The sequence below is a fragment of the Vigna unguiculata genome, chromosome 5 (genome assembly GCF_004118075.2).
Source record: "Vigna unguiculata cultivar IT97K-499-35 chromosome 5, ASM411807v1, whole genome shotgun sequence".
Lineage (NCBI taxonomy): Eukaryota > Viridiplantae > Streptophyta > Magnoliopsida > Fabales > Fabaceae > Vigna > Vigna unguiculata.
The window spans coordinates 26,998,859-27,024,254 of NC_040283.1; the positions used below are offsets into that span (position 1 = coordinate 26,998,859).

The 25,396-nt window shown below is 30.9% G+C and overlaps 1 protein-coding gene across 1 annotated transcript; it reads right to left on the reverse strand.

The window, feature by feature from the left end:
- Positions 1–7,123: 7,123 nt before the first annotated feature.
- LOC114184546 lies at positions 7,124–8,892 on the reverse strand. Its single transcript, XM_028071853.1, has 2 exons — positions 8,206–8,892; positions 7,124–7,375 (listed from the first exon to the last, which is right to left on the reverse strand). The coding sequence occupies exons 1-2, from the start codon at positions 8,890–8,892 to the stop codon at positions 7,124–7,126; spliced, it is 939 nt and encodes a 312-aa protein (XP_027927654.1).
- Between the last annotated feature and the right edge of the window lie 16,504 nt (positions 8,893–25,396).

The window sequence follows — 25,396 nt, forward strand, 5'->3', positions numbered from 1 at the left end:
GGATACAATTTTAGTATATTTTTATTCACAAGTTAAAGTAAATCAAGTTTAAAAATGTAATATTGCATTATTTAAAAATATTCCTAATTATATTTAATGCTATCTAATTATTTATTATATTTATGAGTTATTGTATTTATATATTTATATGTTTATTAATTATGTTAACAATTCTATCGATGTTTCCATATGCAAGTAAGTTGATAAGATGTCGAATTAGAAAATTACACGATACTCATATCTTTAACACTATTTTATTTTTTCTTATTTCTTTTTCATTAGTGAATTAATTGTTATATTTTGAAAACTTAAAAATGTTTTTTCAAACGATAAATGTTATGGGCTTTACTAAGTCCTCCTAATGTTTTAAATTAAATCATTTAAACACTTTTTTTTTTCTTCTCCATTCACCCATTTGAAGAAACATATTTTTTTTTACAGTTTTCGATACCGTTGATCTTAATAAGAAATCCAAATCACACATTTTTATAGAACAACAGTACAACAACATCTAACTCCAACGTTAAAGGAAGTGCAAAAATTGATGGAAATTTTATTTCACAGTCACCCACGTCTTTAATTTGTATTTGTTGTTTCATACAATCTTCAAGTGGCCAAGTTGATGGATGGTAGCTCAATTGAGTTATCTTGTTAGCTTTACGGGTAATCATGGATTATATTTTCGGGTTAAATATGTTTTTGTTCTCTCAACTTTTAGTGAATTTTAGAATTAATCCATTTCGAAACTTTGGACCAGTTTAGTCCTTCATCTTTTGAAATACGTGAATTTAGTCATTTTAATCAAATTTTGTTAAGTTTATTTGACATTTCAAGCGTGTTTCATAATAGTATTTGACTTAACATTGAAGCAAAAATATGTCAAACGGTATAAACAACTCAAATACAATCCTAATGTACATACAAAACATCACGTATTTCGAAAGATGAAAGACTAAATTGGTTCAAAGTTTCAAAACAGACTAATTCTAAAATTCACTGAAAGTTAAGGGACAAAAACATATTTAACCCTAAATTTTCAAATGTCCAATTTAGATTCATTTAGATTCAAATAATTGATAAATTATAGATTCAAATTCAATTTTTCTACCGAGTTACTTTGAATTTTTTTAAATCCAAGATATTTGGATTAAAATTTAAATTCATATTCAAATATCAAATATTAGACCAACTTCAAAATCTAGAATATATCTTTTATTAAAAAAAATTGAATTAAATTTTCTAAAACTAAAAGTGAATTGAATAAAAAAAGTTAACTTTTTCTCATCCCTGTCCAGCCACCACCGTAGGCATAGAAGTAGGACTTTAGGTGATTACAAAATGGAAAATGATATATTGATAATAACTTATCTGGCAACTATTGATAACAACTTATCTCGCAACCATATGTATATGTGACACTGACACTTTATTATTATTTTTAATTTTAATTGATTTCCACGGTCGCTTTGAAAGACAGAAATGGTTTATAAGACAAATTTATTGGAAGAAAGCGTTGTTCTAAAACCCTTTTTGAAGTGCCTTGGTCTTCTTGAACTCATTTTCGTCTTCATCAATGTCGCGCTAACTTTTTAATGCGTTATTGTTGTTATTCATTGTAGTTGTGTCATTGAATCCGTTCTTCTTCTATGTCTTGAAATTCTTATTTTTGGATTGACGATACGTTGAACCTTGATTATTGTTGATGTTGTAGAAGTCACTCTTGTTGAAAGTCGTGTTCATCTTGGAATTCTTCCTTTTCAAAGGTTGTTATACTTAGTGCGTCGATAACGGAGGTAAGTTTTGAAATCTCTAAACCTAACTTAAATTTGATGCTTTGTTTGTAATGGAGTTATTTATTTGATGTTTTATTTTTAATGGGGTTATTTACGGTGGATTTATTTGGTTAGTTTTGTGAATTTGTTAAGGATTTAATGGTTCGTATTGTAAGACTGATATTTGGTAGTTCTGTATATGTATGGGCTGCTATGTTTTTCGGTGTTTATTGGTGATTCCTTAGGAAGTGTGAAGTGGTTCAAGTTGTCGTTTTTAGTCTTGGTTTCGTTTTAGTCGTCGGTGGTGTTGTTCATAAGTATGTTACATAGGTTTTCTTTTAGTAGATTTACATGCTTGTAGAGCAGAGATGATATTCATTGGTTGGCTTACTGAGTAAATGGCAATGCTAAATCGAAATGTATGGTTAAATAGGAGTTTTTTACTATGAACCCACGTTATAGTATTTGAACATTACATATCCGTCTTAGTTAAAGTTGACTATGAATGATTTAGATTGTTAATAGTTTATAAGTGCAAACCCATGGTATATAATATTTTCACTTTACATATGGTTGTTAGTTAAAGTTGACCAAGTTGAGCGGGGACTACTTTGATTGCTTGGCTTATTGAGTAAATTATGAAGAAATGTATGTGCCAAATCTTGAGTCAATAAGTGTCAACCCATGGTATAATATTTGCACATTACATATCCATGTTATTGGTATGTTGACCATGTGTCATATTCTTTGCTTGAGTAAATTGTTTTTCCCATGATGTGCTCAATGATGTATATGTTAAATGATATACATGTCATTTTTCCTTTGAGGTTTCTTGGTGTCATAAAATTCATTTAGGTCATTCAAATGCACAATTTAACAACCTTATTATGTTTGGTAATCTGACTACCATTAATTGTTTGCATGATGTATGGTGACATCAGTTGACATTAATTTTTGAATACGGATTGTATAATGGGTGATTATAGTGATGACAATGATAGCGGTGGTGATAAGTAGGCTGATACGAAGGTATGTGATGTATATTTTTAATTATTTTATATTTAAAAAAGTGAAGTGATAACGTATAATGATAAATTTTTTTGTAGACTTTTTGGCATTCATGTCGGACGAAATACATTGGTTTATTAAATAACAAGTTAACTGCCGAACAAAAGTCACTTCTTGAAGGAACACCCTTTGGAAAGGATCTCTCAAAGTTTCTAGGACACTTCTTATGTTGTTAATTAGTTTGTGGGTTGGAAGTAAGGGGGATTTTAACAAGTAAGGAAGTTGTTGAATTTACTTTATTGAATATATGTTTGGGAATGAGTTTAAGAGTGGATGGTGAAAGTATTGATTACAAGAGGTTGATTTACAAAACAATTGTAAGTAGTTATATGATAAGAAAAGTGTTGATGTTAAGATGGTTTATCATCTTCTACTAGAACGTAGTGAAAAGCTTAGTTTGGAGGATTTTTGTAGCCTTTATATTTTATTGAGAATATTTGAGTTCTTGTGTCCAAATCGTAATGAAAGAGTTTTTCCCATATTGTTTACAATTGTGAATGACTTTGGTAGCTCTGGGAAATATAATTGGGGTGGTGTGGTTTATGATTACTTGGTTATGTGTATCTGTTACAGGTATTTGTTGTTCAATTCATTTGAATTATAATTTTTTTTTACTTAATTAAACATGGTTGAGTACTTCCTTTGGTGTGAACTTCTTTCTGTTATGGTCATTTGACCATTTTTTGATTCCAAAATCTAATGTTTGCAAGTTCACCACAAAGTTCCCCAGAATATTGCATTGGATGAATATGAAAGTAGCGGAGAACAAAATTAAGCGTTGTTTGAATAAGAACATGATATGTTTAATTTCATAAGATTGTTGGATTGTGTTTTGGTTGGTACTATGAGTTGTTTAATATGTGAGTTAGTTTTTGTCAAACATTGTAGGTTATTATTGATGTTAGTGTGTCCAACATTGAGCTTTGTCAACTGTTTGTTAAGGAAGCTTTTTAAAAATATGGTACAACATTTTACGAAGAAGAATAAGAGGAGGAACAATTAAGACAAGCTATTATGGAACAAGAAGCAAAGATTATTGAATTACGGAAATCAATGGAAGAGTTCAAAAAATTGATGTCCTTAAGGAGGAATCATTAGTTGAAATAGTAAGGTGAAGTCCAAGTTTTTGAAAGTGGGGAAGACCATGTTATTTGAATTTTTTGAAAATATTGTTGAACAGGTCGACTAGTATCAGGAAAAAGTGGACAGAATTGTTGAAGACACCGACTAATGTCAAAGCAGTAATTTGTATCACCGATTGAGGGATCAACCAAGGAAACGTTTCAAGAATCAATCTATATGAAGTCCATTTTTCACGTACGCGAGGAGGAAGCACCAAAATCAGAACAATTGCAATTATGAATTTTGTAGGGCTTTGTTTGCCAACCTACCCATGTTGATATTTATGTTTTTGCATGTGTTAAGACTATGACACATTAGTAGTTGTGTGTTTAACTTTTTAATTATGGATCAATTATAAATAAGTTGAACCGATATTACGATGATGTTGATGTCATTACTTTTATTAGACCTCAGACTTCAATAATGCACTAACTCTTGAGTAACTAACTGGTAACATAGGTTAAAGGGTATGCACATATAATTTGAAGTCTACAAAAAATTCATGCCTAGTACTCTTAGGATTTGGGTTTGGGACTTAAGTTGAATGTAGATGAGGTGCAAATGAGATGAGATGGGTTAGTACTTATTTGCTCAGTGGTTTGCAGATGTCTTCCAAACTTGATTAATATGTTTTCCACAATTAAAATGAAAATATTTACTTATCCAAATGAAAACTCTAGGTGCATGCATAACGTAAATGCGTGCAAGTATAAATTGTGTGTTGGTTGATGATGTCCAAATCACATGAAGTGGGTTAACACTTATTTATCCACTGCTTTGCACATGTCTTCCAGACTTGAGTAATATGTTTTCCAGAATTAAAAAGAACATCCTTACTTAACCAAATGAAGCTTCCATGTACATATTTAAGGGAACCACATGCAAGTATTTAAAATAAAATAAAATGAATGAATGCAGGTTGATGAGGTGTAAATGAGATTGGGTTAGCACTTATTTACCCGATGTTGCACATGTATTACAGACTTGATTTAAATGTTTTCCAGAATAAAAAAGAACATCTTTACTTTAAAAAACACATTCAGGTATATAAAAAAATTATAAAATGTGTGTAGATTGATGATGTCCAAATAATATGAGGTGGGTTAGCCCTTATTTACCCACTGCTTTGCACATATCTTCCAGACTTGATTGATATGTTTTCCTGAATTAAAAGGAACATTTTTATTTAACCAAATGAAGCTTCCAGGTACATATTTAAGGGAACTATGTGTAAGTATTAAAAAAAATGAATGTAGGTTGATGAGGTGCAAATGAGATGAAGTTGGTTAGCACTTATTTACCCAGTAATTTACACATGTATCCCAAACTTGATTAATATGTTTTCCAGAATTCAAAAGAACATCTTTACTTAACCAAACGGCGCCTCTAGGTGCATGAATAAGACACGCATGAGGAAGTATATAATTCTTTTATAAAATGTAGGTTGATGATGTCCAAATCACATGAAGTTAGCACTTATTTACTCACTACTTTGCACATGTATTCCAGATTTGATTTAAATGTTTTCCACAATTAAAAGAAACATTTTTATTTAACCAAATGAAGCTTCAAGGTATGTATTTAAGAGAATCATGTGCTAGTATTTAAAAAAAATGAGTGTAGGTTGACGAAGTGCAAATGAGATGAAGTGGATTAGTACTTATTTACTCAGTGGTTTGCACATGTATTCCAAATTTGATTTAAATGTTTGCCAAAATTAAAAATACATTTTTACTCAACCAAATGAAACTTTCAGGTGCATGAATAAGGCAAATGCGTGCAAGTATTAAATTTTTTTATAAAATGTGTAAGTTAATGATGTCCAAATTACATGAAGTGGGTTAACAATTATCCACACTGCCTTGCACATGTCTTCCAAACTTGAGTGATATGTTTTCAACATTTAAAAAAACATCTTCACTTATTCAAATGAAGTTTCCAGGTGCATAAATAAGGGAACCACGTGCTAGCACTGAAAAAAAAAATGAATGTAGGTTGATGAGGTGCAAATGAGATAAAATGGGTCAACACTTATTAACCCATTGGTTGACACGTGTATTCCACACTTCAAATGTTTGTTAGAATTAAAAAGAACATCTTTACTTAACCAAATGTGAAGCTTCCAGGTTGTAAATGCGTGCAAGTATTTAATTTTTATTATAAAATTTGTGTAGGTTGATGATGTCTAAATCATATGAAATGGATTAGCACTTATTTACTCATTACTTTGGACATGTATTCTAGACTTGGTTTAAACTTTTTTCACAATTAAAAAGAACATATTTATTAAAGAGAACGTCTTTATATAACCAAATGAAGCTTCCAAGTGCATGAATAAGGCAAATGTGTGCAAGTATTATTTTTTTTTATAAAATGTGTAAGTTGATAATGTCCAAATCACATGAAGTGGGTTAATACTTAATTACTCACTACTTTGCACATGTATTCCACACTTGATTTAAATGTTTTCAACAATTAAAAAGAACATCTTTACTTATCCAAATGAAGTTTTCAAGTGCATAAATAAGGCAAATGCTTGGAAGTATAAACAAAATTTTATATAACACGTGTAGGTTGATGATGTCCAAATCACATGAATTGGTTTAGCACTTATTTGCATACTAGTTTGCAGATGTCTTCTAGACTTCATTTATATCTTTTCCACAATTATAAGGAACATTTTTACTTAAGCAAATGAAGCTTCGAGGTACATAACTAAGGGGACCGCATGCAACCAGCAAATTTTAAAGGAATAATAATGAACTACACTATGCACCTTGAAGTAAACACCCAAATCACAATGGAATTAGAATTTGTATGCTCATTGAATTAATCTGCTACAACAGCGAACCAGAAAACACATAAAAGATTACACAAATACACGACTGTAACAATTAACATCATTTACTTAATCCAAGAACAATGCCAGGCGAAATGAATTCATAAAGAACAAAAAAAAATAACCCTAACCTATAAAACACATATATTCCAACAAAAATCATTCTTCAACTCACCCTTTAACAGAAGTTTTAATCACAAGCAAAACACACAAATCAAATTTACTTACCACCAACTAAGTGTCCAATAAGCGAACCCATTTCCTTGGATGACTAAGACTAAACACACGACCTAACACCACTACTGTCACGCGCGACAACAAACTACAACAAAAATGGCTCATTTCCGCCAAAATGAATATCAACAACGAACCACCAAACCTTTCGTGCCGTGGGTAAACGAAAACGTTTCCACGAAGAGCAACAGTGGGGAAACGAAGAACAAGGATTTTCAGACAAAGAGGATTTCAGTAAGAACAACACAGGTTGAATAACAATAACACTGTTCTGGAAGATGAACGAAGTGCTCTCCACTTCAATAACGCATACTCGCGGTTTCTGCCTTTCTCCCTCCCGCTATCATTCAAACAAAGTCAACGTAGAATATCACAACAAATAAAAAAAAAATAAAGTGTCAATGTCACGTATGATTGTGAGATAAGTTGTAAAAGTTTGTGTGTGAAGATATCATTTTCTTAACAAAATGTTACCGTCATTCAAGATCATATTCGCCTTTAGTTACCTCAACCATCAAATAAAATAAAATTTTATACCTATAATTTATCTTATTTAAAAACAGATGTCAATAGCTTAATATAAACTTGTAATGCAATATTACTGAGGATGAGATTCTATAGTGACACCATTATGAGGCATAAAAACAAGAAATGTAATGATAAGTGAAGAAAATGACTATCTACAACAATCTTACTAACTAGCATGATTAACTGACGATAACATCATATTTATATCCACATGGTGTGAAACTTCGGAGTTAGTGAAGCTGAAATAGCACATTTTATAGTTTCAATAGAAGATCTTACTGATATCATAGCAGAGAAGTTATTTTTCTAATAGTTAAATAGTAACAGGATTAATAAAGTAATATTACAATACTTTTAAGGCTAAGGCTGAGAAATATCGGAAGATTTTACTCATGAGATGCCGAAGTTCAATGATGCTGATACTCATAACTCATGACTTGGCCAATGCTTTGTTTCACCAACACAGAAATATTTTCCAAGAGAAAATGAGTTTAGGGAGTCTGAATATCCAAACAACAGAAAATGGAACCACAAAAACCAAGTTCTGAACATAAGGCTACTTAATTCCTACACGGAAAAACCAAGCTCTGAACATAATCATAAGAAAAGAGACTGTTTGTTCTCGTTATAAATTTGGCGAACCTTTATTCTATTGTCTCTGATATTGCACAAGGTAAATTCTGCTTGCAAACCTGTTTCTGCAAGCAGCACAACATCATCTTTCTCACGCATACAAATTATTTCCATGTAATGTCGACAGCAATAACAAGTTGAAGGACGATTCTTATAATTCAGCAACTTTGACCAAGATTTTTCATCACTAAAGTCCCTCTTTAGCCACACAACAAAATTATCATCATGATGAGAAAGACACAAACAACCATTCAAAACCTTAAGCTCAGTGTCAAAAGGAGGGACTTCTAAAATGCCATCTGGCATAGAAAAACAACTACAAGTCTTCTTCTTTAGATCGTAACAAAATATTTCTAACTCGTTCATTTTAGTTCCTCCTCGTTCATCATCACTACAGCGGGATTTGGGAAATACTAACCAATTTAAAGTCCCACTCACAAAAGCATCACAAGTTTCACGCCATCTACGCCTACCTACAGTGGCAACAGCATCACAAGTTAAAGTATTCCTCCAACTAGTATCTCCTAAACAGCAAACTCTTACTTCCAGTTTCTGCGATTGATTCTTATTATTATTATCCAATAGCACAACTTGGTAGGTGTCATTCCATTCATTGTACCCAAATCCAAACATCAACCTGAAAGGATGTTTATAATCGCTGAGATTAAGATGAATATGTGGAGAGTCTTTAGTCATGACCCTTGTTGTTGGATTCCCAATCCGAAACCAGTATTCTTTAAATTTATCTTCAATACAAGAATCTTGTAAGCATACCAAGCCGTTGCAGGCACCCAAGATAGCGTAAGTGCGGTTGAATGGGAGATGTTTGTGATGTAAAGTTTCAAGGGTGGATGATGGGTTGTCAAGTAAATCTTGTACAGGGCAAACTATGGCATAATCCCTTCTTTTGTCCCAGTCTTCAAAGGTCAATAGGAGGTGAGTGTTTTTTTGAAGAATTTTGAAGGTGAAGTTTCACAAATGCAGGATCTGTGACAAGATACTTGAATCGCAGGAGATCCTTCAAAGTCATGACAAAATTTCCATGATCATATCTTGGAAGAGAACACAACTATTCTGAGGAGAAGACATTGATGCAGAAAAACCTACTCTACCTGCAAATATTTAACTGAGAAAGAAAAATAAAAGTGCATATTGAAAAATGGAGAAACAGGAAGTAAAACAAGTGATGACAATGAAGATGAAAAGTTGTTGCATGCTGCAAAATTTTATAGACAGAATGTCGACCCCACACGCATTCAATTTTCTCAAGAAGATGAAGAAATACGATTGAAAATCATATTATCAAACCCAACAAAATTTAACAAATCACTAATTTATTTTAACAATACAACATTATACTAATCACTCTTGTCCATCGTTCTTTTTTTCTATTTTCTAAAAAAATAAAGAGATCCAAAAGAACCTCTTTCCCACTTTTAACTTTTTTATAATAATTCATTTCATATATCTTTTTCCCAGAAGCACACAACAAAAATATTCTGTTAAAACTCGGAAATAAAAGTGGTTTAAAAAGGAAGAAAAATTCCATGGAAAGAAGTTGGTTTGAGATGTTTAAATCTGTTGGTGCCACACGTTTTCACTAAATGTTTAATACAAACGATCATTTAATATTAACTGCATACCAATACAAACGTTCCAATTTATGTCATTATTAGACTATTCAATACAAATAGTGCATTAATTTCGATAACTAATGCTTTTAAAGAAATACTCAATTAAAACAACTATTGAAAGTTTTAAGAAAGAATATTTTCTTCTTCCCACACAAAATTCAAAGCTTGTATTTTTTTTGAGAATTTAAGAATGAATATTTTCCTCTTTCCACACAAAATTCAAAGCTTGTGTTTGTGTTTGAAAATGAATTTAGGAAGTAAATTTGAATAGATTTGAAGATGATGAGAGTAAAAGTGGTGTTGCTTAGATTTAAGGGAAAAATAGTAAATGAAGGAAAATATATAAGATGAAAGTTTATAAAGTTCAATAAATAATGAGATATGTTTGATAAATTAAAAAATATGTTGTAATTAATAAAAATGAAAGATTATCATTTTACATTTGGACATAAAAGTAGTTTAAAGTAAAAATGTAATTAATGTCAATTATGTTAGAATAAAATGAGTTATAATTTAAAATTGATGAAATTAAATTTAAATAAAATAAAATTGGTAGAAATTAAGTTGAAATAGATCGTAGATACGGTACTAAAAATTCTCATATTACATGAGAATTTTTATGTGAATTTTCTTGCAAATTTGTTAAAAAAATTTGTAAGAAAAAACATTTTCCTGCTATTTTTTATTTTAAGAATCTTAATTGGCAACCTTAGTGGATAATTATTTCTTACAAAATTATAAAGTTTGTTAGTATTTTCTACAAAATTTGTTGCGAAAAATGTTTTATAAAAAAATTGACAGCAATTTCCTATCATTTTTTTTATAACAAAATGTGCAAGTATTTCCTGTAAAAAAAATTAAAACAAAATTAGGAGGAAATATGAGTTTTTTTAGTAGTGATATATAATTTAAATAAATTATTATTATTATTATTATTATTACAATAATAATTAATAATTAATAATAATAATATAATAATTATTGTTATTATTAGTATTATTATTGTAATTATTATTATTATTATTATTATTATTTATGTATAGTGGAAAAGTAAAAAAGAATTGAGAATAAAATGGTATTTATGCACACACAATATTCACCCTCATCATGCTATAGTAAACAACTGGAAGCTCAATAATTTATATGATTTGTTTTGCATGTGACGAGAAAAAAATTACATCTATTTAATTAATTATTTTTTGTTTTAATAAATCAATCTTAAGGAAAAAAAAAGTTCAATATTAAATTAATTATCATTTAAATAACATGTCAAATGATTGCATATAATATATCAATCACAAAAAATATTTTTTATCATTAATTACTCTTTTATCATTATTTTACATATTTTAGAATATATATATTTAGAATATATATATATATATATATATATATATAAAATAGAATTTGCATATTCTCTATATATAATTTCTGTTTTTCCTTCTATTATATTTTAAAATTAAATAAATTATGTAAATTTATCATATATTAAAAGTAATTATATATATACACACACAAAAACTAATCATATACTAGAACTAACTTTAGAACATATTACAATTTACTAATTTATTTTAAAAACACAATATATTACAATCTATTTACTTTTTTTCTATATGAATACAATATTTTTATTTTCTAAAAAAAAAATACAAAGTTACGGTGTGTTTATAATAATAATAATAATAATAATAATATATAAATAAATTTGCCTATTTAATATATATATATATATATATATATATATCATATTTATATTTTACTCCTAATTATATTTTAAATTAAAAGGAATCATATGAGTATCAATCATATGACAAACTCTATCAAAAAATCATATGACAAAATTTTGGATTTGTCATCCTTGATATTACAGTTACTCATATACAGTTGCGGAACATGGACCAAAAATTGAGCGGTGCCAATTTATATTTTTTATATATAATTTATTAATTAAAAAATTTTTTATTTTTTTTTACTTAAACCATTCTCATACCGCAATTCACACTTCTCAATTTTTAATTTTTCTAATGGATTGAATTCATGCAAAATAGGTATTCTAATTTCTATTCCAATTCAAGATTATTCAACTAATTCATTATATGAAGTGGAAAACATAAAATTTCAACATTTTATAATGTAGGGTAATACTAATTTGGAAATATATAATTAGGGTTCATGCCAATGTCATAAAAAAATCCCTAAAATCAAATTAGTTTTCATACTAGTTTAGGGAAAACTTAATTTAGAAGAAATATAGTAATGAGATAATTATAAATCTAACATACATAAATCATATTTGAAAGATCGTAGAATTTAATTAATTAATTAAATAATTAATTAATTAATAAATGAGGGAGGGGAAATAATTATGACATTAAATTATGGTTGGTATGATGTGGAAAAGTACTAGCTCATGTGGTTGAGAGTACTTTGATTGTGCGAGAGGACTTGGGTTTGAAAACATGTTCTGGTATGTTATGAAGATGGAATTGTGATTTCTAGCATGAAATATGAATTGGTTAAATGGTTGATATTGATTTAGCGATTGCATGGTTATGGGTTCAAGCCTTAGAGAACTTACATTAAACTTTATTTTTTGGCATTTTTGGCTTTGACGTGAATATGGAAAGGTGGAAAGGAAACCTAAGTGAGTGGGCAGCCAAAGGAGGCTGGAAAGGCAGCCGTAGGGGGGAGTTGAATGGCACATTATGTCCTATTCAATGCCATTTTCGTTTTGGGATTAATCACTTAGTTTTAGGCACACTTTAAAAAGGAAAATTAGTTTAAGGGCTAAGGTTTGACAAGTTGGGAAGCATACCAGAGAGAGAGCACGAAAATATGAGAGTTGTGAGATTTGAGGGAGGGTTGCGGTGCTGAATAGTGAGGAAGCAAGGAAGGTGGGTGATCAAAGGGGGAACCTTACAAATTATTGAAGTTTAAGCGAAAGGATCCAGGTTAGGGGAGTTTTCCCACGTTAAATTTGTGTACTCGCATGAAATGTTAATAGATGTGTGATAAAAATGCATGAACTATGATTATACTGTGATTTTTCTGAATTCTGGAATTTTGCCGGAAATCGCCTGGCGGGCTATACATAGCCGCCAGGCGGCTCATATCATTTGGTGCTTGTTTCTGGTTTCATGGAGGAACCGCCTGACGGTGAGACCTTGTACCGCCAGGCGACGTAGACTGATGACCCATTTCTGGGTTTCTCTAATGAACTGCCTGGCGGTGATAAATTTCCGCCAGGCGACGCAAACCATGTTGGCTCGATCTCGAGTTTTAGAGTGTCCTGGAAGGGTTCTGATCGGGGAAAACCCAAGGGGGTATTGATTTAGGAAAGATGTAACCTATATTTTATTGATCTTTGGTGTAATCGATGGTGGAAATCAATAGAACAGTGATAATGCAGCCTTAGGGTTGACGATGGAGGATTGGTAGGGTGCCATAGCATAGTTGTTAATTTTCTAAAACCAAATTATGTTGAAATTAATCTAGTTGATATTGGGTATCCCCGGAATTATTATATTGGAGGGGAAGCGCTCAAGATGATGATAAGTGAGGATACAGGTAATGAGAGAACCTGTCTCGGGTGCAGAAAATCTGGGAAAAATTGCCAGGAATTTATGCACCGCCTGGCGGCACGCGATCTGCCGCCAGGCGCCATCTCAGAGTTATGAATTTTTTGTTGCTGTAAGAGACGAGGCTGGTGTTGGAAACTCAGTGACCCTGGAAGGGAAAGAATAGAGTCGAGGAAATACATATTTGTGAATGAGAAATGTGGTTAGTAGAGAGTTGAGTTGTGTTAGGAGGCGGTGGGAACTTTATCACATCATAGAGGAATGGTTCATTGATATCAGTAGGTGAATTGGATGGGAAAACCAAAGATAAGGGGGTTGAGGATTTGGGGTACTATTAGGTGTCAAACTAATTCAGAACGTAATTACTATCTATATGAGTTGAAATAATGAGTTAAGAAAGATAAATGGGATGATGGTAAGCTCAATTTGGTTAAGAGTGGGGAGGGTCTAAAACTGCACAGTGAAAGATGTTAAATCTAAAGGTAGGAATGACATACTTGGGAGAAAAACTCAACCTAGGGATGAGTAGCGATTCAAATGATTTAGAAAAGTTGTCTTGGGGACACAATGAAAATGGGAAGATATAACAATTACAAGGAAGTAATACTACAAATATTAAGGGAAACAATTTCTGGAAGAGTGTTAGGAGTAGATGGAGGATTGCATTCGATAAAGTGCAGAAAAAGATCAAATCAGGGACTGTTATGGTATAGCGCCTGGCGGCATAGAGCAAACCGCCAGGCGAGATTGACCATTCCAGAGAAGAGCTTAACGCGTGGCGCTTGGCGGACCAGAGGTTATCGCCAGGTGGTGTCCGAATGCAGAGGGTGCTTTAAGGCACTGTGCGCCTGGCGGTACGCGATACCCGCCAGGCGATTTGTACTGCTGCAGCTTTGAACTTTGATTGTGTATTTGTGATCTACGAGGCGTCTAATGGTGCTTTAAAGGTGGGATTGCTGAAATTCCTTGAGTTGTGGCTCGGAACATATCCCTTGAGTTGTGGCTCGGGATAGGGGTTAAGCACGTGGTATTCCTTGAGTTGTGGCTCGGAATAGCATCTCTTGAGTTGTGGCTCGGGATGGTGGATGAACACGAGGAACCCTTGAGTTGTGGCTCGGGTTGGCGAGTGTTGTCGGTGTGAGAGTGCTGGTTGTGGCCAGTACGGATGGGTCCAGATAGATTGCCCTCCTCAGTTGTTGGTTGACGAGTTTGGTAGTCTTGGGACGATACAGACTATGTTCGTATATGGGAACTCTACCTGGCGTTGCGGTGTATGGACCGCAGCATGTTTTCCCCGCACATGCTCTATCGGTTGTGGCTGATAGATATGGCAGCAAGTCACCTTGAAGTAATCCCTAGACGATGTAGAACACGAATAATCTGGTTTGGGGGTCGGATTGTAGGAATAAAAGTATAGGACAATGTGGGAAGTTAAGTTAAGTGATGTGATATGTATGCATGTTGATATATATGGTTGTAGCATTGTATATATGATTTATCTGCTAAGCTCACCCAATCTGCGTGTGTTTGGCGATGATCGTGTACGCGGTACACGGGAGCAGATGTTGATGATGCAGGTGGCTCTGGTGCAGCTTAGTCGTGGAGAGGGGTTCGACTTGGGAAACTCTTATGTTATTTATTGCTTTTGAAAACAGTTGTAAACCCTGATGGGTAATTTTATAACATTATGATTTTGGTATTGTAGTGGATGTTTATAAACTTTATTTGATCGTGTAATACAATTTAAATTTTTCCGCGCTTTGGGAAAATGAGGTATTATTAAATGTGCTGAGTATTTTATTTTTCTTTATTTTATTTATAAACCCGTAATATCATGACGGGATGTTACAATACTAAGATACTAACTCAGGAGATCTTGTGAATATGAGTTTTTCGATCTCTCTACTCTCCAATCTCGTTTTCTCAATCTCTCTTTCTTTTTACTTTTATACTTTATTAATGGTTTGCTCTGAAAGAACTTTACGATCATATACAAAACCTTAATCGCTTTATTAACTAAGGTCTATAAAATTAGTTTTTATTTTATTTTTTAAAAATATATACATAATACATAAATAATATATATATATATATATACATATAACTTAATAAAAATAATATATAAATATATAAATATAAATTTAAAAAATATATAAATATATATACAAAATTAAAATTAAAAACCCAAGGGAGCCATGGTTACCCTTGGTCATAACGTAGGTACGCCCCTGCTCATATATAGTTCATTGTATAGATTTTATATTAACTATTTGATTTGTATCGTTTATGAGTTACCATGTTATATCTATAGGACTCTTTATAAAAGACACAAAATAGTTGTTTCCTATCCTCTCATTGTCTATTATTTTCTATCATCTATTTTTTTTTCTGCTTTATTTTATAACAATATTATTATTTTTAAACAATAAAAGTATTCATTTTGTTTATTTTTCAAATGATAATACTCTGAAAACAAAGAAAAGAATATATTATTTTACTTATTCAAAAATTGTATTCATATATTGTATTTCATTAATTATTTTCAACATTAAAAAAAAATTTAAAAAATATGTACTTTTTGTCTATATATACGAAATATTTATTTTCAAAATCATAATTTAAAAATATAATAAAAATAGATAATAGCAAACAAATGATGCACAAATTTAAACACATAATTACTTAAACCGTAAAATATATTATCCGTACCCGCATATTTTATTGTAAAGTTTTTGTTTATACGTGTATATTAAAGATTCACGGACTAATACATTTACTAGTGATCAATACAATTCACTAACAAAGAAAAATTAAATAATTAAAAACAAAACTTTGCTTTCAAATTAAAAGTTTTTACTAACAATTGAATTTTTATTACATAATAATTTGAAATTTTGTTATATATTTTGAGATCCAAACACTATTTGAATAATCTTAGATGCAGTTTTATATTATGTAAGTTGAAATGTAACATTATTCACAGTTCAGCCCTAAAATCCTATGGTATTTCTAAATTTTTGTTCATTGGTGTTGGTGTAGACATATTTCTAGTATGTATATGTTGCTGACTTAGTTTTTATATCATAGGTAAATCTCATCTTTTCAATTCTACTTTTATATATATATATATATATATATATATATACATATATATATATATATATATACATATATATATATATACATATATATATATATATATACATATATATATATATATATATATATATATATTGTGTTAACTGTCCAATCACTTAAATCTTGAAATTAACGAAATTTAATATTTTATATTTGAGAATGGTTCTAGAAATATTGATTTAATCTTTAACTAAACTATTAATCAGAACGTTGGAATTTACAACTTTACAAAATTGGTAAAATTGGACAAGTGTTCATCGTTCTCATATGTGGGAGAACTTCTAAAAAGAGTGGTGAAAATGAGAAAGTAAAGTTAACCAAAAATAGAAGATGAAACCATTGACAGCAAACCTTCATAGCAGTGTTGAACTAAGGAAAGAAATGGCTATTCTATTGTATCTGATGTTGTACCAAATAAAATGGTTTGTATATTTGTTTGCACAACATCATCATTCTCACGCATCAAGTTTTTCATCACTAAACTTCTTCTTTAACCCAAAAAAACAAAATTATCCCCATAATATAATAATGAAAAAGACACAAACAACCCTTCAAAAACTCAAGCGCAGGCAAAACAGGCTCACTTCTAGAATGCCATGAGGATTACGGAAATGACTACAAGTCTCGTTCTTTAGATCGTCACAAAATACTGTAAAACTAATTAAAGATCTTTAAGATTTATAATTCTCACACGATAAACATAAAAGAACATTAACTTTGATCTACGGGAGATTATGTAAATATGCGTTTTTCAAATTTGTAATCTTGTGTGCTCTTTAACCACCATTTCTCAGTCTATCTCTTTGTTTTTCTCTCTCTTCTCACATGTTTTTGATGGGTTAGTGTGAAAAAAACTTATGGCCAGAGACAGAATTTCAATTCCTTTATAAACCAACGTCTATCAAGTTGATTTTTATTTTATCTTTATCTTTATTTTAATTTATTATCACTTCCCATAATAATAACCAATAAGTCTTTAGATTTTATTAAATCACAATTGGGCCTATTATAATATTTCAAATGAGTCACTAATAGAATTAATTCGTCAATTAATTCTAACAAATATTTCTAACTTATTCATTTTAATTTCTTCTCATTCATCACTAGAACAAACAAGAACAAGATTTGGGATATGCGGAGAGTCTTTATACATGATCCGTGTGGCAGGATTCCAAATGTGAACCAAAAATTCTTCAAATTTACCTTCTACGATAAAGGAGTCATGTAAGCATACCAAGCCGTTGCAAGCACCCAATATACTTACTCGCGATTGAATGGGCGATGATTGTGATATATAAAGTTTCAAGAGTGGATGATGGATTATCCCCGGAAGAACACAACTATTCTGAAGATATTGATACAGAAGGCAAAACCCTATCTACACAAAGCTGCAATTATTTAACTGTTGAGGGGAAATAAATGTAGATTAGAAAATAAAAAAATAGAAGATGAGAGTGAAGTGATCACAGTGAACATGAACGTAGTTGCATGCTGCAGAAGATTTTATAGACAAAATGCGGACAATTTGATAAGAATGTGAACAAATATTATTATTTGTATTAGTTTCTACACTTTTTTTTCTTTTTTATATCCTTGTATTTATGGTCTGTTTGTAACAATCCAATTTTTTCTAATACTTTTAAGCCATCTAATTATGGACAACTAATGATTTCTAATAAACTTACGGAAAACATGAATTTTTAAAATATTTTTTGGGTTAAATATGTTTTTGGTCTCTCAAGTTTCAGTAAAATTTAGAATTAGTCTTTCATAAAATCTTTTGACCAATTTAGTCCTTCATCTTTAAAAATGCGTGAATTTAGCCAAATTTTGTTAAGTTTATCTGACGTTTCAAGCGCATTTCATGATAGTATTTGAATTATTTATACCGTTTGAAACATTTTTACTTCAATGTTAACTCAAATATTATCACAAAATATGTTTAAAATGTCAAATAAACTTCATAAAATTTGGTAAGAAGGACTAAATCCATGTATTTCTAAAGATGAATGACTAAATTGGTATAAAGTTTTGAAGAGGAACTAATTCCAAAATTCACTGAAACTTGAGGGACTAAAAACATATTTAACCCTATTTTTTTTAGAGAAAATTGAGTAGTGTAATGCTTAAATATACGATAAGTACTACTTTCAAATGGAGAAGTCAAAAAAATCAATTGTCTTTACATAACTATTTTAAGTAACATAAATAGAAGAAAATCATAAACTCTAAATTACTAGCTCAAAACTCATTCCACCTTCCATTCGTGTTTTTTTTATTTATTTCAGAGTCTCTTTAAAGTTAATTTTGTAAATATAGGTTCGTTGATTTCTTTTTTGTCAAATAGAGTTAAGTTGTTATAGTGTGAAGTCGTCTTCCATCCAACCAGTTTCTCTTTTTTTTTTTTAAAAAAAAGGCAATGTCATCCTTATAGAGGACTGTTTGTGTGTTGGAAAAAAATGAAATTGTCCTCATACATAACGACTTTATTTTTTAGGTTTTTTTTAATTAATTACTAAATTTTGATTATTTTTTAATTTAAACTTATTGGAAGATAATTGCAATGTTAAAAAATAATGATAATTGAAAATTTTGAAAAAAAAGGAAAAATAACAAAAACTGAAAAATTAAAAAAAAATAATAATCAAAACTGAAAAATTTGAAAAAAAAGGGAAAAATAATAAAAACCGAAAAATTTTAAAATAAAAAAGGGAAAATAATGAAATATGAAAAATTTGAAAAAGAAGGAAAAATATTGAAAACCAAAAATTTTGAAAAAAATAAAATAAAAAATAATGAAAACTAAAATTAAAAAAAAAGAAAAATAGTAAAAACTGAAAATTTGGAAAAAAAAAACTAAAAAGTGAAGTCGTTATGTTGGAGGACGACTTCACTTTTCAGTAAAAATAAATCGTTGTCTATAAGGACGACATTGCTTTAAAAAAAAAGGGAGAAACCGGTCGGATGGAGGACGACTTCACCCTTAATGTCGTCCTCAACCATGACGACTTGACCCAAATTAAAAAAAAAAAAAACGGACCCTAATTTACAATTTTGTGGTCAAAGAAACCTTGAAATACAAAAAAAAAAAAACTTAATTCATTTATCCTTGTTACGCATCTAAATCTACTTCTTCATAAGCTTCAATGCAACCTACACGATCATCACATGTGGAAATAGAACCAACAACAAAATGCTAAGCTAATATAACAAAGGTTACAATAAAAAAATCATTAATATCACATATATATCACACCAATCATCCAATATCATTCATGGGGACCTCATGATATATTTAGGAGCACACATGAAGATATATTCACATTCGTCTAATCATTAACACAAAACATGATAATACATATCAAAACTCATACAATCACAAACATACTAACATCCATAATCTGAAATTGGTACACAAACTTCAAAGTTTCTTCCTATGTCTTTGAATTTACTTTAACTTCTCCTTCAATCTATTAAGACACTCATTTAAATATTTGTAAGTTTTTGTCTCACCTTTGAAATCCTATATATTCTTGAGAGATTTTATGTTGTCTTTCTAATAACTCTAAAATATCATATACATCTTTTCCTACCTTTCTTTTTCTATTTCTTAGGAATATTTTTAAATCTCATGTATATAAATATAACCATATTCACCAACGTAACAAATCATATATCTTTTTAATAAATTCATTTAAGAAATAATTATCATATATAACTCATTTATAGTGTAATAATTACTTTATAAATCCTTCCAAAACAATCTCTTATCTTTTATATTCTAAAACATCATTTAAATAATGTTTTAACATAATAAACCATTAAGTTTCTTATAATAACTTTCTAAATAAATACTTTTTAAATAGTTAATAATCACTTAAAAATATTTAACATCTTTTAACAATATCTCATAATATTTAGCGATATATATCTAAAATACTTTTAATTAAATAATTATTAAACCATTTGGTCTTTTACTTTAAATATTTATTTAATCTCATTTATTTATTTTTCTAATTATTATAATTTTTTGGATCTCATATTCTTTTAACAAATAAAATTTTTCATCCTAAAAATAAATTTCTAGAATGAATTTTATACAAAATACAAAATATTTTAAAACTATACAAAACTAAATTAATATTTTAAAACATTAATTTGATAGTATGAAGTCATATTATTAGTATCTATATCTGTAAAGCCCACTAATTTTCCTTATTATTTTATACCCTAAATTCAAGGGGCTGCCCCAACTCGGTTGGGCCTAGGGCTGGCCCATAAGGAGTCAAAGACCCTAGTCTGCCCTAACGCTTTCTTTCCACTCACTTTGCAGAAAACAAATTTCTTATCCCCTCTTAGAGCAGTCACAACCCTCTGCTAGAGTTTGATCTCTAGCCTCTGTCAAGTCCGCTCAAGCTTATTCGTGCCCCGTGTAAGTTACTCTCTGACTCATACCACTTTCCCCTTAGTATATTTTCGTGTTTTCACAGCTAGGGTTCTGTAGCGAGCTCATCTTGTGATCTGTTCTATTGTTTTTCCAGCCTTCTAAGCCTATTCCCAGAGTTATTGTGTCCGTGGTTGGTGTCGAGGTCCTATACTAGCTTATTCTAGGTAAGGGAAGCTAGGGCTTACTCATGTATTTCGTTTTTCCTGTTATTTTGTTGTTGTTCTACGAGTCTATGGTTGGTGTGATGTTGTGAATGCATAGATGGTTTTAATATGTTGGTTTGGATTGGTATGTGTGGTTGTTGCAGGAAAATAGTGGCGAGATCTGATAATCTCACCCAAGCGAGCTTGCCTTGCCTAGGCGAGATGAGCAGAGACTCGCCCATAACTTTTCACGCGAGTGGTCACTCAGGTGACCAGCTCAGTTTTGAGCGAGCGAGCGTCTCGCTCAGGCGAGGGGTGTCTCGCCTAAGCGAGAATGCACAGAGGCCACTATTTCTGTGTGTCGAGCTCTCGCCTAGGCGAAGGGAGCTCGCCTGAGTGAGAGACCCTCTCGCTTGAGCGAGACCCTTCAGCCTGAGCGAAGAGCTGGGCGGTAGTGCGTTCTGGTTTGATATTTTCCCTGTTCTTGGATGTTTGGCTTGCATTTGTTTGGATTATTATATAATGGCATGAGGGAAATGAATATGCATGAGTGGGAGGGTGTATGAGTTGTGAATGACGAACTTGAATAATTCTTGGCATGTAATGAACATGAAATGGTTGGTTATGAAAATGGCATGGTAATGAGATGAGTTGAAATTCTATATTCATGGTTGAAGTATGATGAGTTGGTATGGGTTTGAACTGGAATATGAAAGAGGTTGGTTATAAAGGTTGACAGAATATAAATACATGCATGATAATTATTACTTGGTTTTTTGATTATGTCTGTGGTCAGTACGTAATTCCTTGAAATCTCTAGGTGAGATTTCAAGGTCGTGCTTCAGTGGTCGGGAAGTAATTTCATGGCTCATGTTAGTGGGTGTCTGGTGCCCCATCTATATAGTCTGGTAAGGATTCAAGGTAAGGTTGCATCCTGACACTCTAAGGAGTCAGTTAGTCTCACTTAAAGCGGACTGACTCTTGTGGTGAGGGTAGCAGGAGGCCTGAAACTCATTAAGGGCTAACCTTGTGTGTGGGGGATTGAAACATTGTCACACTTGTAACACTTAGCTCGGGGATGAGCAGAGGTATTCACCACAAGCGCAAGCATCCGCTGAATCCGACCAGATTATATGTATCCGGATGAGTCGAGTCAGAATCTAATGTATTGCTTGAGAAAGTCATAACATGTTTGGATGATATATAAATACTGCTTGGATTGGGTAATAGTATGTGACTGCATGATAATTTGTTTTCTACTCTAGCTTACCCTTTGCTTGTTTGATTGCTTGTATGTTGTTCTTCTACTTTTGCGATAATCATCAATTTATTGATGGGAGCAGATGCGAGCGGTACTCGAGGTCAACAAGGAAAGGATGATTCCGCTGCATAGTCTACTTGTGCTGGACTTCATGTTTTTATTGGACTTTTCTTTTCTTTAGGGCTATGGCCCATGTACTAGTTTGTCTTTTAAATTCCTATATGATTCTATTAAACTTTATATCTTGTTCCTTTTTGGCATCGTGTGCCTTGTTTTTTTTAAGGAGTGGTGTTTAAACTTCAGGGCTGCGCTTCTGTATTCTTCTGTGTAACGATTCCTTTAATTACGTTTATTAATTAAATGGGATGTTACGATATTATATATAGATTAAATATTTATATAATTGTATAATTAGTTATTAAATTAAATAATTAGTTATTGTAATATATATATATATATATATATATATATATATATATATATATATATATATATATATATATATATAGGAGAATGCTAACCAGTGTCCTAAGGGCACTGGTTAAGGAATAATAAATGTGCTTTGGTATTATCATTTTTACATTGAAATCTGAAATAATTAAATACAGTAATTAAAATAGTATAAATGCACATAATAAATTTTATAAAGACAAAAATACCCTTTTAATTTTTAGACAATAACTTACTGTTACAAAACAACAACTTTGGAATTTTTAAGGTCTCTACTAAAAAGAAAAAAAATCAATTAAGTCTTAAATTGACACTTTAATTGTTTTTTTTTGTTGTAACATTTTTAGATGTTTAATACTAGATTTTTTTTTTTTGGTTTTTCTGTTAATTTATACTTTCTATATTTTTTTTTAATTTTTAAATGTTTAACACTATTTTTTCTGTTAATTTAAACTTTCTTATATTTTATTTTTAGCAACATTAGAATATAGTTATTTTATTATTTAATTAGTTTTTAACTTTTATTTGTGAATATTAGATAAAATATTAAATACACATGTACAAGATTTATGAGTATTTTTGTTTTTTAAAGAAAATAAAGTTACATTAATAGTTATTAGGTAATATTTTATTTAATATTATATTTATCTATGTAGTTTTGTAGAATCCAATATATATTAATTATCCTTAACCAGTTTCCTAAGAACACTGGCAAGACCCTAAATTCAAATAAGGCATATTGAAAATAAGATACATTAAATGCGTTCGTTGTGTTAGTGAATTGAGACCGATACTTAAGAAAACTCACGTGGGAACCAAAAGCCGTCATCAACATCATCTTATCAAGGTTTGAAAGCAAAAGCAAATTCAACTCTCCAAAAACAATTTAACAACCCAAAATTAAAGACTAATGAATCATAAAATCATACCACATATAAGAAAAACCTAATCTTTTTTTTTTCTCAACATTTACAAACTAATTTATTATTACATACATACCAACTAAATTATTTTTTTCTTTTTAAACTAAGGAATAAATGTCTTTTGTAAAACCACAAATAATTTTATTCCAATTTTCTATTATTTAATTTGTTACTTTTTAACAAACTAAAAATGCAAAAATTTAATTTTAAATGATGTTACGAAACCAAATATATTATTTTCTTGACTCTTTCAAATAAATTATAATTTATTCTCGAATTTCATTTAATTATTTCAAAATATCTAATTATATATTTATTTTATTTGTTTTATTTTTTACAATCCTTTCGAAATTTTAATAAAATTATTATACCAACAATAAAAATAAACATCTACAAAGATTTAAATTCATTTCAAAGTTTACATTTAAAATTATTTAAATTTCCTATGAAACCAAATTATATATACTTACTTATTTATTTATAGTTTTTTATTTTCAATTGGTTTACAATTAATTATTTTCAATTTAATTTGTCTAGCATCATCACAGATCTAAAAATTACAATGTATACTTTTATTCATTTTATATTTGTTATTTATAAAAAAACAAATTGAAGGTAGGTTACCTGACCGGAATTAGAAAAATAAAAAAAGGAGACCGAAAATTTAGCCTCGATAAAGTCAAATTCCCACTTGTGAGTATAATGTTCAGTATTATTTGTAGAAAAAACATCACCAACATCACCATCACCAAAAACATCACTTAAAGTAGGAACGCTTGACTCTGGCTTTTGTGTTGGTCACGACGAGAGAGAGGAAAATAGGAGACGATAGAGAACAGAGAGCCCTATTATACCATAAAAGTGGGAGTAATGATACAATGACACCCCAAAGTTACCACTTTCATGACCACCTTACATGGCAACAAAAATTAGATTTAAAATTTTATATTTTTAATTGAAAAATTAAATTGGCATCAGGAAGCGTCATTCTCCGCACAAGCGCGTGTGGTCACAGCCCGTTGCCACATTTCCCACACACCAGTTCGCGCATTTCTTTTTTCGTTTTTGAAAACTCTTTCACTGCTCCACCACACCGCTCGACCGCTCGACCGCTTCTCCATTTCTCCAAAGCGCCCTCAAACCCTCTGCGCGCCTTCTTCCCGCACACACACAGACCCCTCTCCTGGCCTTCTGCCCACACACACAGCCCCAAATAACCCTTCCCGCACCACACACACCTCTTCTCCACGTTTTCCCACCTACCGGTCCAGAAACCCCAAAACCCCTCCCAGCGAGAAACCCTAACCCGAATCCCTCTCCCTCTCCCTCTCCCTCTCCCGCTCCGTCTCCCACCAACACTTGGACGCAAGTTTTTCTGCTGTCGTTGCTCAATCCCCGAACCCCTCCACACTCCCAATTTCATAACCTAACCTAAACTTTTCCCCAATTTCGACGCTCACCACCGTTCCTCCCACCGCTCATCCTCACCTGCCGTTTTCTTGTTCACTCACTGACGCACTCATCTTCATCAAGACGTCAACCTCCCCTCTATGTTTCCCTCACTTTCAATCACAACAAGAAGTCGAGCCCAATGGCAATCGCCGAAGCCGTAGTCCAGCAGTG